We start from the raw sequence: 17,914 nt of genomic DNA, 5'->3' as shown, positions 1-17,914 counted from the left end.
CTAACAGAAAGCCATACAATTGTAAGATGTGTAGACTATTCAGCACATAGAGTCTGCTCCACCATTCAGTGAGACCATGGGTGATTCGGAACTCTCAACTCCACTTTCTTATTTTTTGTCTATTACAACTAGTTCCCTTACAGATTAAAAATCTGTAAAAATCTCAGTCTTGAATATATTTAATATCTAATCGCAACAGCCCCTTTGCAGTAAAGAATTCCGCAAATGCACGACCTCCAGAGAGGGGAAATTCCTCATCATCTCGATCTTAAATGGATGACCTCTTACTTAGATTATGGAGAGTCGAGAACCAGAGTGCATAAAGGGAAAATTACCTTGCCATGTATATCCTGTCAAGGCTCCTGACGACCTTTTATGTTTTAATAAGAGCACCTCTCATTCTTTGAAATTTCATTGAGTACAGGTACAATCTTCTCAACCCTTCTTCATAAGACAGTCCCTCCTCATATCAGGTAAAAACAATGACTGCAGATGCTGGAAACCAGATTCTGGATCAGTGGTGCTGGACGAGCACAGCAGTTCAGGCAGCATCCAAGGAGCAGCAAAATTGACGTTTCGGGCAAAAGCCCTTCACCAGGAATAAAGGTAGAGAGCCTGAAGGGTGGAGAGATAAGCTAGAGGAGGGTGGGGGTGGTGAGAAAGTTGCATAGAGTACAATGGGTGAGTGGGGGAGGGGAAGAAGGTGATAGGTCAGGGAGGAGGGTGGAGTGGATAGGTAGACAAGAAGGTTTATTTACCAGGATGTTTCCTGGTATGGTAGGAAGATCGTATGAGGAAAGGCTGAGGCACTTGGGGCTGTTTTCATTGGAGAAAAGAAGGTTTAGGGGTGACTGGATAAAGGTGTACAAGATGATTAGGGGTTTAGATAGGGTTGACCATGAGAACATTTTTCCACGTATGGAGTCAGATGTTACGAGGGGGCATAGCTTTAAATTAAGGGGTGGTAGGTATAGGACTGATGTTAGGGGTAGATTCTTTACTCAGCGAGTCGAGTGTTCATGGAATGCCCTGCCAGTAACAGTGGTGGACTCTCCCTCTTTATGGGCATTTAAACGGACATTGGATAGGCATATGGAGGAAAGTGGGCTAGGGTAGGTTAGGTGGGCTTGGATCGGCGCAACATCGAGGGCCAAAGGGCCTGTACTGCACTGCATTTTTCTATGTTCTATGTTCTAAGATAGGCAGGTAGGACAAGTCATGGGGACAGTGCTGAGCTGGAAGTTTGGAACTAGGGTGAAGTCGGGGAAGGGGAAATGAGGAAACTGTTGAAGTCCACATTGATGCCCTGGGGTTGAAGTGTTCCGAGGCGGAAGATGAGGCGTTCTTCTTCCAGGCATCTGGTGGTGAGGGAGCTGCGGTGAAGGAGACCCAGGACCTCCATGTCCTCGGTAGAGTGGGAGGGGGAGATGAAATGTTGGGCCACGGAGCGGTGTGGTTGATTGGTGCAGGTGTCCTGGAGATGTTTCCTAAAGCACTCTGCTAGGAGGCGCCCTGTCTCCCCAATGTAGAGGAGACCGCACCGGGAGTGATGGATGCAATAAATGATATTAGTGGATGTGCAGGTAAAACTTTGATGGATGTGGAAGGCTCCTTTACAGCCTTGGAAGGAGGTGAGGGAGGAGGTGTGGGCACAGGTTTTACAGTTCCTGCAGTGGCAGGGGAAGGTGCCAAGATGAGAGGGTGGGTCGTAGGGGGGCGTGGACCTGACTAGGTAGTCACAGAGGGAACGGTCTTTGCAGAAGGCAGAAAGGGGTGGGGAGGGAAATATATCCCTGGTGGTGGGGTCTTATAGGAGGTGGCGGAAATGTTGGCGGATGATTTGGTTTATGCGAAGGTTGGTAGGGTGGAAGGTGAGCATCAGAGGCATTCTGTCCTTGTTACGGTTGGAGGGGTGGGGTCTGAGGGCAGAGGTGTGGGATGGGGACAAGATGCTTTGGAGGGCATCTTTAACCACGTGGAAAGGGAAATTGCGGTCTCTAAAGAAGGAGGCCATCTGGTGTGTTCTGTGATGGAACTGGCCCTCCTGGGAGCAGATACAGCGGAGGCAGAGGAATTGGGAATACGCGATGGCATTTTTGCAAGAGGTAGGGAGGGAAGAGGTGTAATCCAGGTAGCTATGGGAGTCGATGGATTTGTAAAAAATGTCAGTGTCAAGTCGGCCATCATTAATGGGGATGGAGAGGTCCAGGAAGGGGATGGAGGTGTCAGAGATGGTCCAGGTAAATTTAAGATCAGGGTGGAATGTGTTGGTGAAGTTGATGAATTGCTCAACCTCCTCGCGGGAGCACGAGGTGGCGCCAATGCAGTCATCAATGTAGCGGAGGAAGAGGTGGGGAGTGGTGCCGGTGTAATTACGGAAGATCAACTGTTCTACGTAGCCAAAGAGACAGGCATAGTTGGGGGCCATACATATGCCTGTGGCTACCCCTTTGGTCTGGAAGAAGTGGGAGGATTCGAAGGAGAAACTGTTAAGGGTGAGGACCAGTTCGGCCAAACGAATGAGAGTGTCGGTGGAAGGGTACTGATGGGGACGTCGGGAGAAGAAAAAACGGAGGGCTTGGAGGCCCTGGTCATGGCAGATGGAGGTGTAGAGGGATTGGACATCAATGGTGTCAAAAGAACAGTCTCCAGACTGCCTCCAAACCAATAGATCTTTCATTAGATAAGGGGCCCAAATCCACTCAGTATTCCATCTGCGGTCTGACTTGCACCTTGTAGCATTTCGCAAAATCTCCCTACTTTTATTTCAAAGCAGTTGGAGTATAAAGGGCAAACTTGAATGCTGGTTGTGTGAGATTGATGGACAAGGATGCCCAAATCTCTCTAAGCTATAGCCTTCTGCAATCTTTCACCATTTAAATAATATTCAGCTCCACTATTCTTCATGTAAAACTGCATAGTTACTCATTTTCCAACATTATATTCTATCTCCCATGGTTTTAATCCACTTGCTAACCTATCTATATTCCTTTGCAGACACTCAGTGCTGTCCCCACCACTTGCCTTCCAACATATTTTTATGTTACCTCGTAAACCTCATTATAATAGAATCACTTCCCTCATTCAAGTCATTAATGCATATTGTAAATAGTTGTGGACCCAGCAATGATCCATATGGTACTCCCAGAGGGGAGGGTGCCATTCTGGAAATGTTCCCCTTATGCCAACCCTGTCATCTGTTACTTAGTCAGTCCTCTATCTATGCTAATATACTATGTGTAACAGCATGGGCTCTTATCTTATTAAGCTCTCTAAATGTACAGCGTCTTATCATATGCCTTGTGAAAATCCAAATATATTGTATCCAGTATTTCCGCTTCATCCATCTTGTCCCTCACCTCCTCAATGATTTCTAATAAATTTGTCATACATGATATTCCCTTTAGGAAGCCATGCTAACAATCCTTGAACATACTATTTATTTCTAAATAGTCTGCTATTGCATCCTTAAGAATAGGTTCTAAAATTTTCCCAATACTAGACATTAAGCCAAACAGTCTATAGTTATCTTTTTTTTATCCCTTTTTAAAATAAAGATATACTGGCAGTTTTCCAATCATCTGGGATTTTTCCAAAATCTGAGGATTCTTGGAGATCATGCATCCATCATCTTGATAGCTATTCCTTCAATATCCCAAAGATAATCAGATCCAGGGGAATTATTAGCCTTTAGCCTCAATAACCTCCCATAGACTTTTTCTCAGGTATTTATTTCCCCGCTTTATACTCCGATTGTGTCAATATTTGAAGAATAGGAACAATAAGAAGAAATGACTAAACAAAGTATTTATCCATTTCCTGTATCCCCATTATTTCCACATCCTTTTTCTCGGAGGGACGGATATTCACATTGAGACAGGCGAAAAGAGCTTCTTAAGTATACAAAAAGGAAGAGAGAAGCCAAAGTTAATTTTCTCCTTGATTCTTTTTTTTTGGTTCTCTTACATAGTTTTAAAAGCCAATCTTCTGGCTTAGCACTAATCCTTGCCACGTGTCTTGAGATTTAATTTTGCCTTAACTTCCCTGATTATAGGAAGGGGAAATGTCCACCATGGTTAATCAATGTTATGGAAGGTCAGAGACCTAATCTTAAAATGCATAGATCCCCATAGCTTAAGACCAAGGCAATAAATCAACAAAAGAATATCAAAGAGGCATATATCTGAATTCCCTTTTAGCATTAGTACATTGAAACCATTGGGAACACAATATGTATTCACAGGAGGATGCCTGAGATGATAAGCTGTAGTTAAGAACAAAGTAGCAAGATATTGGGTCAATTCTGTGTAATTTCTTAGTCAGTAATAGCTCAAGCCTGACTTCATAGAACTGAATGCATAACCCACGCTGCTGACATAAATATTCGTACAAAAGATCCTCAAGGCACTATTCAAAGTACAGTAGTGTAATTATTTATCTTTTTGCCTTTGAGAACATGGCTATGAGTAAATTGACTGCCATATTTGGTTACATTATAACAGTAACACTTCAAAAGGGACTTAATTGACCATGAAGTACTTTGGGATTTTGTGAGGGCATGAAATGGATTACGCAACGCAACTTCTTTCTTTATTTCCATTGGACCACTAAAGGTCAAAATGAGATTTTAGAGGATTTAACATTACAAACAGTCTTAATACAGCAAATAGGGTAAGGAAATAGGCTTTATATATTTGCTCTGGTAAGGAAGTCTGTAAGTCATAAAGTAAGGTTGGAAAAACTTCATGCTGAGGGTTATTGGAGCATGCAATGTTCTGCCAAGAGCACAGGTTGAGGCAGTCATTTAGAACTTCAAAGCAAGAACGCGAGAAATATTCAAAGCAGATGAAAGGAGGTCGAGGCAGGTTCAATTGAGGCATTCAGGACAGTATTGGATAATTTAAATAGAAACAATGCAGAGTTATGGACAAAGGTAGGAGAGTGGCGTTGAGCGAAAATGATCAAATAGCCAAGTGAGACAGAATGGGTCAAATGGGTTCCTTCTGTACCATAACAACGCTGAGATTAAAATTGTGGCAAAATATGAAGCAGATTAGGTGTGGATTGCTCTAACTCTAACCACATTGAAGTTGATGAGTGGAATGGGCCACTTATTTGCTGCTAATATTTGATGGAACTAATGGAAGACACTTCAACATATACCATCAGGTCAACACCACAGAGACCGTTAACAAAAGTATCAAAAGAAAAAGCAATATACAGAAGGAAGGATGCACTCAAAACAAGAACTAAAATATCTGTGCGAGATAAAACACCTAATAAATATTCAAGGGAATCTTCAGAGTTATGGCCGCACTGTCTCAAGACCTGGGTGTTACGGCAAGCCGACTATAAGACATAGAACCAAAATGAGGCCATTTGGCCCATCAAATCTGCTCTGCCATTTGATCCTAACTGATACCTTTTTCTCAACCCCATTCTCCTCTCTTCTTCCTGTAACCCTTGATCCCTTACCAATAAAGAACCTATCTATCCTGGTCTTAAATATCTGCAATGGCTTGGCCTCCGCAGCCCCCTGTGGCAATGAATCCCACAGATTAACCAGCCTCTGCTGAAGAAATTCCTCACCTTAGTTCAAGGTCTTTTCCTTGGGGTGGGAGAGTCCAGAACTAGAGGGCATAAATTTTGGGTAAGAGGGGAAAGATATAAAAGAGACCTAAAGGGCAACCTTTTCACACAGAGGGTGGTACATGTATGGAATGATCTGCCAGAGGAAGTGGTGGAGACTTGTACAATTGTAACATTTAAAAGACATCAGGATGGGTATATGAATAAGAAGGATTTGGAGGGATAAAGGCCAGATACTGGCATGTGGGACTAGATTGGGTTGGGATATCTAGTCGGCATGGGCGAGTTGGACCAAAGAGTCTGTTTCCGTGCTATACATCTCTATGACTCTAAAGGGTTGCCTCTTCACTCAGACTGTGCACTTAGGTCCCAGTCTCTCAGACTAATGGAGATAGCTTCTTCACATCTCTTCTATCCAAACCTGTCCAAATTCTCTAAGTATCAAATGAGATTCTAAGTGCCACTAAAGCACAGACCCAAGGTCTTCAACCACTCCTCAAACGGCAAGTGGACCCACTCCAATGCCAGCATATCTTTCCTTACTACCAGGCCAAAGATTGCTCAATATTCCAAATGCAGTCTGACCAGAACCTAATACACTTTCAGCAGTACATCTCTGCTCGCTTGTTCTATGATGTGGAGGTGCCACTGTTGGACTAGGGTGAACAAGGTCAGAAGTCAGATGACACCTGGTTTTAGTCCAACAGATTTATTCGAAATCACAAGCTTTCAGAATGTTTCAAAAGGGACAAATGTCTGAAAGCTTGTGATTCCGAAAAAACCGGTTGGACTATAACCTGGTATCATCTGACTTCTGACCTCATACTCCAGGTCTCTTGGAATGAAGGAGAAAGTGAGGACTGCAGATGCTGGAGATCAGAGCTGAAAATGTGTTGCTGGAAAAGCACAGCAGGTCACGCAGCATCCAAGGAGCAGGAGAACTGATGTTTCGGGCATGAGCCCTTCTTCAGGAATCTCCGTCACCATGCCTAGCCCCGCCCCCACGTCTAACCCCGCCCCCACTCCCAGCTCCAGCCCCACACCAGGTCCTAGCTCCCAGCCCTGCCGTATTTTCATCATCCCTCTAGAACTACCCCTCTCTGAGGATGAAAGATCAGTCCTCGGCAGAGGCCTCACCTTCATTCCCCCACGCTCTCTTGGAATGAATGCTAACATTGCATTTGCTTTAACTACCAACTGAACCTGCATGTTGATTTTAAGAGAATCCTGAACTCCATAGGACTCCAAAGTCCCTTTCTGGTTTAGATAATCATCTATACCTCTATTCGTCTGACCAAAGAACATAACCTCACACGTTCCGACACATTCCATTTGGATAGGGATTAAAGGTTTTGTCATAGAACTTTCACTGGTTATGTTCAACATTGAATATTTATCCCCCTTGAAATCAAACATTGAATGCCTGATTGAAAATTAATGAAATAAAATAAACCTTCCTGCGTCATTATACGGGCAGCACGGTGGCACAGTCTTTAGGATTGCTGTCTCACAATACCAGGGACCTGGGTTTAATTTCAGCTTTCGGTGTCTGTGTGGAGTTTGCATGTTCTCCCTATATCACATGGGTTCCCATTGGGCAGTCTGGTTTCCATTCACAATCCAAAGATATTCAGGTTTGGTAAATTGGCTATACTGAAGAAGGGCTCATTCCCAAAACGTTGACTCTCCTGCTCCTTGGATACTGCCTGACCTGCTGCGCTTTTCCAGCAACACAGTTTCAGCTCTGATCTCCAGCATCTGAGGTCCTCACTTTCTCCTATGCTAAATTGCCCAGGAGAAAGTGAAGGCTGCAGATGCTGGATACCAGCGTCAAAAAGTGCTGGAAACGCACAGCTGGTCAGGATGCAACCAAAGTGCAGTTCAGTTTACATTTTGAGCATAAGCTCTTGTCTAAGTATGTGCAGGCTAGGTAGATTAGCCAGAGTTAATGCAGAGTTAAGGCGATAGGGTGGGATGTTCTTTCAAGGGTTGGTGTGGACTTGATGGGCTGAATAGCCTCTATCAGCATTGCGGGGATTCAATACTTTTCAGGTGTTCTTCACCTAACAGATACTTTGTGGCATAGAAGATGCACATCAAGCACAAAAGAGGGAGGATTTGAGAAGATATGAGGAACATGAAATATATAAGGGCAGGTAATGGGTCTGAAGACCTTAACTATCATTACCACAGTGGGATCAACGCTCGAATGAACAAAACAGCCCGTCTAAACCTCCAATTGCACATCTTCCCACCTCTGGGAGCGCTAGACCTCTCTCTGTCCCCACCCCAGGCACTCTTGAACATAAAAATAAGGTGAGAGTGTGCTCCTCCAGGACAGAAAGGTGATTGCAAACCCAAGAAATTTCTCACTTCTTTATCTGTCTCTTTGTTTAGAATGCAGCGTTTGGAACCAAAGCCAGCATGAGATTGTGTTTTCAGGAACAGGAGAACCTCCATCAATTCCAATGCATTACACAGCATTTATGGCACAGAATCAGCTGACTCAGCTCTACAAGAATAAGTTCACGTTTGCTCACTCTTCGTTATCTCTTCCCATCAATGTACCCTGTTGTTACTATACTCCGATAAATGCATCTACTCTATTCACATGTCCTTTCTAGAAAACAGTCACAGTTTATTCAAAATTTTTGATAAGCATAATCTCTTGGGCCTAGTAACATAATAATTTTTCTAACAATCTATAGGGCTTTTTTTTTTAAGTAGGGTAAAGACCATAATTATTCTTAGTATAAATTCCCTGTTTTACCATTTTTACCACTGGAAATAAAAATCATTGTTTGAATGAAACAAAAAAACTCCAGATGCTGGAAATCTGAAAATAAAACAGTGAATTGCTGGAGAAACTCAACAGGTCCGGCAGCATCTGTTGAGAGAAAAGTGTTAGTGTTTCGAGACTAGTAACCCTTCTTCAGAACTGCTGAGTATTTCCAGCAATTTTGGCTTTGGCTTAAAATCATTGCTTGGCTTGTTTTACTGAAGAAGATTTAAAAAAACAAATAACTTATACCAACCATGGCAAAGTATGAAACATCTACGGCACCTTCATTTGAAGGACCATTAAATGCTGTTAACCTGATCCAACCTTACATGAGTATTTCTGAAATAAGACATTTTGTTGTTGAAGTGTTTCTTCTTGCATCCATCATGAAATTTCCTTTATATCACATGAGACAACAATGCTAATTGGCTGGTAAGTGGACTTAAACTGGGAGAGGTGTTGCCATTGGGTTTGGACCCATTAATGCTGATTAACAGCTCACTGCCAGATGTTGTTTAAATTTTAAATCAAACAGTTGATTGGGCAGGACATTGTCCTGAGAAATGAGCCATTGAATAGCTGCCAACTATTTTGTTGGGTTTAAATAAGGACAGTATGTGCAGCAGTTCCTCCTGTCTGCAAAGGACAGGGTTCTATGTATTAATTTGTGTAGCTTCCAGAATATGCAAATGCACCACACTGAGACATCTGACAACCATAAATTGGTTGGGAGTGTAATTCCTCTCACATTCAGGATTATCCAGCAAATGTTGTCCAATGGTAGAATCACATCTAATTTGAGAGTTTTCCAGATGTGGGCTGGTTGGGTACAGTCAGTAGGTTACATAGTAGTCAGCTGAAGGGGCATGCTGTTTGTGAAGATCCAAAATAATTTGGAATATTAGACTTTGTGCCTAGCATCACAATGGCAGTGAAACTCATACACTAAATTATTAGTTTGCGAGATAGTCAGGACATACCCAAGTCATGACAACAACATTCTGTGAGCAGGCAACGCACTGGTAATGCTGCTGCCTCAAAAGCAGCATGGGACAGCTAGCTTCAACTGCTGCTCAAATATTTGTGATACCTTCCCCGAGCAGGGTAATCTGAGGTAGACTGACTGTTTTAGATACTCCACAAGTTTGCTCAATATATAACATGAACTGATCTGTTCAGAGTCACCATTATAACACAGAATGGCTTGTGTTCACCCTATTTCAGTATCAGGTTTACAAGGTTAACAAATGGCTCGGGCAATTTTTCTGAGGTTGTCAAACTTAAGAGTGCATGGCACTGTAGGAACCCTAATGTATATACTAACCGGTTGGATTGCGGTTGCAAGTGCTAGCTGATTGTCCTAGTTGAAATGTTGACTATCGAGATAACTTGACTGTTCCTTTTCAAATATGAATTGGAGCACAGCTTGAAGCTGATCAAGACAAGTAAATTCTTACACATAGCTGTGGAATCAAATGTAGCAAACATATCAACATAACAGAAATATGCAAGAAGGGGTTAGTTCAAATCTATGTTTCACTCTTCTACTGTGGAGTAACAATGTGAGTTGTGTTCACTACAAACAGGATGCTGCCATCAAGTCAAAAAGACATTCTCCCTATCATAATAAGTACTGTAATATCTGCATTTCAATGCAATGTGATGCCACCACATATTATATCATTATTCATATCAAATAGCATGTCCCTTTGTTTGTTACAAGCAAATGCAAATAATTGTACATATTTATTTAACTATTTTACAGTTAAAACAAATACAATTTGCATCTCTGGGATGTTTAATTCAGCATTCTCAGAAATGCTGTAAGGCATGCATCCTGTGTAAATTTATTTTTTAATTCACTTGTAACACGTGGGCACCGTTGGCAAGGCAAGCATTTATTGCCCATCCCTAGTTGCCTTTGAGAAGGTGGTGCTGAGCTGCCTTCTTAATCCACTGCAATCCAGCTGCTGTATAGTGACCCACAATGCTGTTCAGGAGGGAATTCCAGGATTCTCACCCAGCGACAGTGAAAGAACAACAATGTATTTCCAAGTTAAAATGGTGAGTTGCTTAAATGGGAACTTGAAGGTGGTGGTATTCCGATATATCTGCTGCCCTTGACCTTCCAGATGGAAGTGATCATGGGTCTAGAAGATGCAGTCTGAGGATCTTTGATAGATTTCTGCATTGCGTCTTGTAGACAGTACACACTGCTACTACGGAGTATCAGGGGTCGATGAAGTGGATTTCTGTGGATGTGGTTCCAGTCAAGTAAGATTACTTTGTCCCAGATGTCATCAAGCTTGAGTGCTGTTGGAGCTGAACCCAACCTGGCAAGTGCAAAGTATTCCATCAGACCCCTGACTTGGACAGGCTTTGGGGAGTCAGGAGGTGAGCTACTCACTGCAGTATTCCTAGCCTCTGACCTTCAAGGATGGTAGCACCATTGAATATCACTGTGGCAATTAGATGGTCTCTTACTGGAGATGGCTATAGCCTAGCATTTGTGGTGCAATAGTTACTTGCCACTTTTCAGCCTAAGCTAGGATATTGTCCAGACCTTAGTGTATTTGAACATGGGCTGCTTCATTATCTGAGTCATATATGGTGCTGAACATTGCACAACCAGCAAACATCCCCACTCTTACCCCATGATGGAGGGAAGGTCATTGTGCAAGCAGCTGAAGATGGTTGGGCCTCGCATACTACCCTGAGGAACTGTTGCAGATGTGTTCTGGAGCTGAAATGTCTGACCTCCAATAACCACAACCATTTTCCTCTGCAGCAGGTATGGCTAAAATCAGCAGAGTTTGTCTCCTGATACCCATTGATTCCAGTTTGGATAGTCTCCCAAGACACCATACTCAGTCAAATGTAGCCTTGATGTCAAAGGCAGTCAAGTCAGTCACCTTCATCTCACCTCTGGAATTCAGGACTTTTTTCCATGCTTGAACGAAGGCTGTAATGGGGTCAGGAGGCAAGTGCTCTGGTGGGATCCAAACTGGGCATCACTGAGCAGCTGTTGCTTTATAGTACTTTTGATGACACCTTCCAAGACTTTGCTGTGGATTGAGTGTAGACTGATGTGGTGCATACCTGGGTAAATTTCCAGATCATCAGGTAGATGCCAGTGTTGTTACTGTAGTGAACAGTTTGGCTAAGGATGCAACTAGGCCTGGAGAACAAGTCTTTTAAGATTCTAACAATCTAAATTAATTCATGCTATGATTAAACAATATTTTAGAACATAATGATTTGGAGATGCCAGTGTCCACGGAGATGGACAAAGTTAAAAATCACACAACACCAGGTTATAGTGCAACAGGTTTATTTGGAAGTACTAGCTTTCGGAGTGCTGCACCTTCATTGGGTGGTTTTAAAAAGGATTAGTTTAAGTTACATATTAATTCAGATTCCAGCTCTATAGGAATGTATGCATTCAATGTAGATTGGCAATTGATAGACATTCGTGAAGACCCAGAGCTGTGAGGAACAGTTCACAAAAGGGGCATTTTGTTTGGAACACAAAAGAACTTAGAGGACCTTAATCAATGATCCTCAAAAGTTTGAAACAGTTGTGATGCCATTAATGATAAGTACTTCTAGTTAGGGAGCTTGAGAGGAGATGGATAAATTTAAATAGCCTCAGAGGTTAAGGAAAATATCTACACAGTTATTACAGCACAAAATGCTTTAACTAATCTTGGTATTGTCAGCAAACCTGGCTACATAGCGTCATATAGAGACAATGATTGTTGAATCAAACTGTTTGGATATAGATAATGTATTGATGTGCATTTATCATTGGAGCGAAACCTGATTCATTGTTAATACAAAGAAGCATTTGAACACAAGTTAAAAATTAGTCACACAGATCATTAGAAAGCACTTCAGAACAGCAGAACTACCTTTTAAATAACTAAAACATTGCATAATCTTAGAAAAAAAATGAACAAAAGATATTAATATAATGGCAACAGATTGCTTATGACAGAAGAGGGAATGGTTCTGGATGATCATCTGATTGAAGAATTTATCAGTGAAACTAATTAAAAACAATTTAATTGCACAGCTATAGATATTCATCATTTAAAATTACTTTTTTTTCTCTCTTTTCCTATTGAGATTCACTGATATTAGCTTTTTTTTAGATTAGATTATTTATAGTGTGGAAACAGGCCCTTCGGCCCAACAACTCCACACCGACCCTCCAAAGAGCAACCCACCCAGATGCATACCCCTTCACCTCACACTACGGGCAATTTAGCATGGCCAATTCACCTAACCTGCACATTTTTGGACTGTGGGAGGAAACCGGAGCACCCGGAGGAAACCCACGCAGACACAGGCAGAATGTGCAAACTCCACACAGACAGTTGCCTGAGGTGGGAATTGAACCCGGGTCTCCGGTGCTGTGAGGTAGCAGTGCTAACCACTGTGCCACCATGCCACTCTTCTATTAAATTTCCTGTCCCTGCAGAGAATGGTTCACTGATGATAAACACAAACAGTTCTTCATGTTGCTAAACTTAATGATTAAAAACTAGACGATGTGCATTAATTCAAACCAAATATTCACCAAACATTAGTTTATGACTTTCGAAGGATAGGATAAATGTATTTCCTTCCACCTGCTGCTCCTGTAAATGTTAAGTTGTTCGTTCAAGCACAAAGCATTTTTGAGGTGAATGTATCATGCAAGCTAATTTTATTTAAAAATGTTCCAGTTAAAAATGGAAGACAATAACATTCCCGTTGAACACGTTAAATATGTTTTGCAGGTTTTTGAGTGTAAACTTAATTTGTGTAGGAATTGAAGCCAACATTTCTTAAATCAAACAAATAATTAGAGTTGTTGCATTCTATGCTAAGCTTCAGCATTTTTCCTGAGACATTAGCTATTTGCTTTTATGAATGATGCCCAAGTTCTCTGGGCTCAGTTTGTTAATGCAGCACACATTGGTCCCGAATTTAATTGGTTGATTTCAGCTAGGTCAACTGCGTGACATCACAATTGTCTTCAACACTACTCGGGCGCTTGGGGACCTGTACCCTCTGAAACAGAGACCTGGGTTCAAGTCCCACCTACTCCAGAATTTTGTAATAACATATCCGGATGGTTTGAACAACAAATATTTCAACTTCAGTACATCAATTTTAATTCCCCTTTTTTTAAAAAAGGGGTGGGGGCACAGGAAATTAGCAACATTGAAAAGAAAAATATAACAGATTTGGAAACTGTAATGTAAACTGTACACCAGTAACTACATTTCAAATGTAACAGTTCTCAATCCTGTTACTAACTGTCAGGCATTTTACACTATCATGCCATGTGAATGCAATTTTTAAAACAAACAGAGAATACCCCTTTTTCTTGCAAATAAACTGCAAAGTTACTGGTCTCAGGTGCTCTTAGGCTTACACACATTTAACTAGATAACTGAGAAAAAGAGACAACCTTTCAGGGTGCGCCATATTTTCGTGCACTGTAGAACGTGTCCTAGTCCAGACCTGGTCAAGTGCTCTCCTCAGCTTCCACCCACTCTCCCCGCTTAATGCTGATAACTGTATTCTCTGTTATGTCCTGATCTTATTTAGACTTATATTTCATCAGATTTGTTTAAATTTCCATAATTTCTTCACCTCAGCCATCTCACATTATTCAGTTCCATGAATTCCTGTCTCCAATCCTCACTGCAAGCCCACCAACTCCACGATTACACTGATGCACGCAGACTGCACTCCTAGTCATGACTCCACTTCATACCTGTTTCCCTGCCTCACTGTAGTTATTCCTTTCATTCTAACATTTCTGACATTGCTTCCTTTTGTGCTTAACTGAGGATTTCCTTTACTATGACTAGCAGGAACCTAATATGTATCCTTTCTGTTTCTTGCTCTTCTGTGCTCACTCTGGGTCAGAATCATGATTAGGTTTGCTCACCTCCACTGCACTGGAAGATTCTGGAACTCGCTTTAATTTAATCTAACTTTAAGTCAATTGGAATTAAAGACTAAGTTTGAGAAAGCCGATTTGAAAGTTGACAGCTCCTGATTTGTTGTTACAAGACTCATTCCGGGTACATGTCCATTTTCACAAGTTTCACAAAATTTGTTAAGTTTATCAAGAGAAAGTGCAAAAGAAATAATGCTCAACAAAAGCAATGGCATTCAGTCAATCCACTTCAGTGGACACCAGCTCACAACACTAGTTGATTGTACACATGGCCTTGTTCTTTTCTGTTGGCTGAAGTTATTCTTTTGTCTTATTTGTATACAAGTCACTAAAACTACTGCTTATTTCTAGCCATGACTCTGACTGGTTTGCCAAATGTATTCAGAACAGATTCAAATCAGCTGTGTGCGCCTAATTCTGAAATAGTTTCAACAAATGCAATGATCATCTTTGTGACATCACTTCTGGTTGCATCCAGATTCATTCTTGACAAGTGAGTAACAACATAAGAACATAAATAGGAGTAGGAGGCAACCATTTGGTCCATTGAGCCTGGTCTGTAATTCAATGAGGTCATGGCTGATCATTTTGTAGACTCCGCTCCACCTACCCGCCTACTCACCATAACCCTTAATTCCTTTACTGTTCGCCTTAAAAACATTCAACAAAATAGCCTCAACTGCTTCACTGGGCAGGGAATTCCACAGACTCACAACCCTTTGGGTGAAGAGGCTCCTCCTAACTCAGTTGCAAGACTTGTAACATCAGTTTCTCAACTTATTTCTTACTAATAATGTAACACTAATGAAATCATGCATGTGACTGCTTATGAGTATATAGTGCCACCCCCTAGTGAGTAAGTTATTCCATATGTCCCAATTGATAAAAACAAATATTCTCCAAAATCTCTTTATATCCTTTAGCTAAAAAAAAACATTATTCCACGATAACTGTCGATGCCTAAACAAAAAAAGCTCAAAGTAACAAAACAAATAAATAAAAATCAATTATTTTAAAACATAGTTGTACCCTTGAGTAAAATAATTTTTATATTTGTTAACAGAAATTTGCATTAGGACCACAGACCTTAATTAGACTTTGGCCATGTTTACTCTTCCTTACAGGAAGCATTTTACTACTAACCACAATTAAACAGTATATAAAATGCAATTTCTCGTCAAAAGTATTGAAAAAAAACTCAATCCTACACAAGCACATTCCAAATTCATCTGCATTCAGTGTCATACCACTAACACATCCTCCCCTTCCTTCCCTTTCCAATATTCTGAGAAAAAGCTGTTTTTTGTCAAAGAGATGCATCCTGTGACAAGATCATCTGGGAAGTTCATCTTAGTATCGCCAGAAGGTGGCAGAGTTGGCGGAGTAGGCTTATTGCTTGTACTTGTTTTGGGACCTCTCAATTCTGAGTAGTATATTTTAATGGTGACTCAAATGTGACAACTTGGCAAAACAGAAAAGCTAGAAGTGATCTTGTATCGATTCCTCGTCTTATCTAAGAACACTGATCCAAAATGTTCCCTCTGATTTCTTCTCACACATTGCTTAACCTGCTGAAAAGTTCTATCATTTTCGTTATTCATTCTGGATTTCCATCATTTCACTTTTGCTACGACTATCTTTGTGGAAAAATTTGCAAAGGAAAATACCTCTGACCACAAATCCATCAGAAAGTGGTCAACAAGCAGAGTCTTCCAGACCCAACAAGAAAAGGAGAGGGTTAATCCTGTCAGGTGGCGGATCAGTGGTGCTGGAAGAGCACAGCAGTTCAGGCAGCATCCAACGAGCAGCGAAATCAACGTTTCGGGCAAAAGCCCTTCATCAGGAATAAAGGCAGTTGATCCCGAGTGGAAATGTCACTTGGCAGAACACCTCATTACTGGAACTTTCCAACAATCACCAAGACATACCTTAGCTGGAGGTGCAAAAGACACTTCCCATCAGGTCTTTCACACATGTTCGGTCTCTGTATGTCACTGCACACTGCCCTTGAAGTGGCTGTGCTGGTGAAGACAGTGTCACACATCTCCTGCTGGAATGTGCCTTTTCAACGGAGGTCTGGAGTTACATGCAATTCTGAGCAGATCAATGACGCACAACTTTGTGCTCTACAGTCTGTTCCCTGGGATGCACACCAAGCCAAAAACATCAACTGCACTTAGACCATAAGACATAAGAGTGGAAGTAAGGTCATTCGGCCCATGAGTCCACTCCGCCATTCAATCATGGCTGATGGGCATTTCAACTCCACTTACCAGCGTTCTCCCCGTAGCCCTTAATTCCTCGAGACAACAAGAATCTATCAATCTCTGCCTTGAAGACATTTAGCGTCCCGGCCTCCACCGCACCCTGTGGCAATGAATTCCACAGGCCCACCACTCTCTGGCTGAAGAAATGTCTCTTAGAAGACCATAAATTCAGTAAAAGATGCTCCTTAGTCTGCCAGAGATTTGTTGGCCTTTCAATGTAAAGAGTTGACATCAACCAGGTATTGCAGACTGGCACCTTCCAAGGTCCAGGACCAAGTGCTGAGGAACGTGCTAAAGCTTAGGGCAGCTACTGCCAAGGCACAGTGGGGAAAGCTCACCATCTAAGGTTTTTCTGCCAAAGTATAACGAGGGCCAGTTGTCGGATGCTCTCATTACCGCAGAATGAATGCAAATAGTTTCCTGCCTGACTAGAAAATGCCTTTGCTTTGCAACCGCAGAGAAGCTCGGAGAAACTACAAATTACAACGTGTTGTTTGTTTTTTTTCCCCTCCTGGAAAGACTGTGCAAAATTGTTTTTGGATCCTTTGAACACACATTGAAAATTTTTATGAATGAAGTTTATTTTTGAACTTAAAGACAAGTGAGCTTACAATCAATAATTTATTGATTTATTTCCAACAATCAACTTAGTTTCTTGAGCAACAAGTGATTATTCGAATTCAAAATAACAACAGGTGTGCGGTTGTTTTAGCTTCACTATTTTTTTTAAAAAGAAGTCTCTAAAGAATCAAGACTTACTCGGGAGAAGAGGAAGCAGCAGAGGCTCATACAAGGCAGTTGAAGTTTCACAATAGAACAATCAATCCCACAAACTTTACAAACATAAATACATGATAAATGGTTTGTCCAACAACAGCATTTGGCTTCACCATATCAACATTTGTTTTACTCACCTTCATTTTGGGGAACTTGACCATTCTGTTTTCCTTTGTTCGATAAGACAGCCACTGAAGTCAGTATGAAACTTAAGTCACGACAACAATGAATCATTTTTCCTGAATTTCAATCATGACATGTCTGAACTTGGTTAGAACACTGAATACTAACTCAGTCGTATGATGCAGTCAAATAGGTGTTCCCAAGTTACCGCAACCCAGCAGTATAAAGCTAGAACGTGGTGTTAAAAAAGTCAGAAATACTTCACAAGCTTATTTTGCATTGTAGCATTCACGATTACGTGCTATTTTCCTTTCAGTCGGCACAAATGAAATGGACTGTTCAATCATATGACCAATATATCTCTCACACACAAAATCACTCACTAGTTAACACATTGCCCAATGTAAATCTGCCTTC

The 17,914-nt window shown here is 41.5% G+C and overlaps 1 protein-coding gene across 5 annotated transcripts in view; it reads right to left on the bottom strand.

The window, feature by feature from the left end:
* nedd4l (NEDD4 like E3 ubiquitin protein ligase) overlaps positions 1-17,914 on the bottom strand; it is a 464,330-nt gene that overhangs the window by 164,852 nt on the left and 281,564 nt on the right. Inside the window, exon 1 of one of the 5 annotated variants that reach the window (XM_060852728.1) lies at positions 17,512-17,588. The exons of the other annotated variants lie outside the window; for them this stretch is intronic. Within the exon in view, the coding sequence (XP_060708711.1) occupies positions 17,512-17,535 (24 nt within the window). The 5' untranslated portion in view covers positions 17,536-17,588. Of the gene's footprint in view, positions 1-17,511; positions 17,589-17,914 lie in introns of those variants that run through there. 5 annotated transcript variants of the gene reach the window in all.

The sequence above is a fragment of the Hemiscyllium ocellatum genome, chromosome 1 (genome assembly GCF_020745735.1).
Source record: "Hemiscyllium ocellatum isolate sHemOce1 chromosome 1, sHemOce1.pat.X.cur, whole genome shotgun sequence".
Taxonomy (NCBI): domain Eukaryota; kingdom Metazoa; phylum Chordata; class Chondrichthyes; order Orectolobiformes; family Hemiscylliidae; genus Hemiscyllium; species Hemiscyllium ocellatum.
The sequence above is the reverse complement of the archived record's forward strand: the minus strand, read 5'-3'. Positions and strand labels throughout refer to the sequence as shown.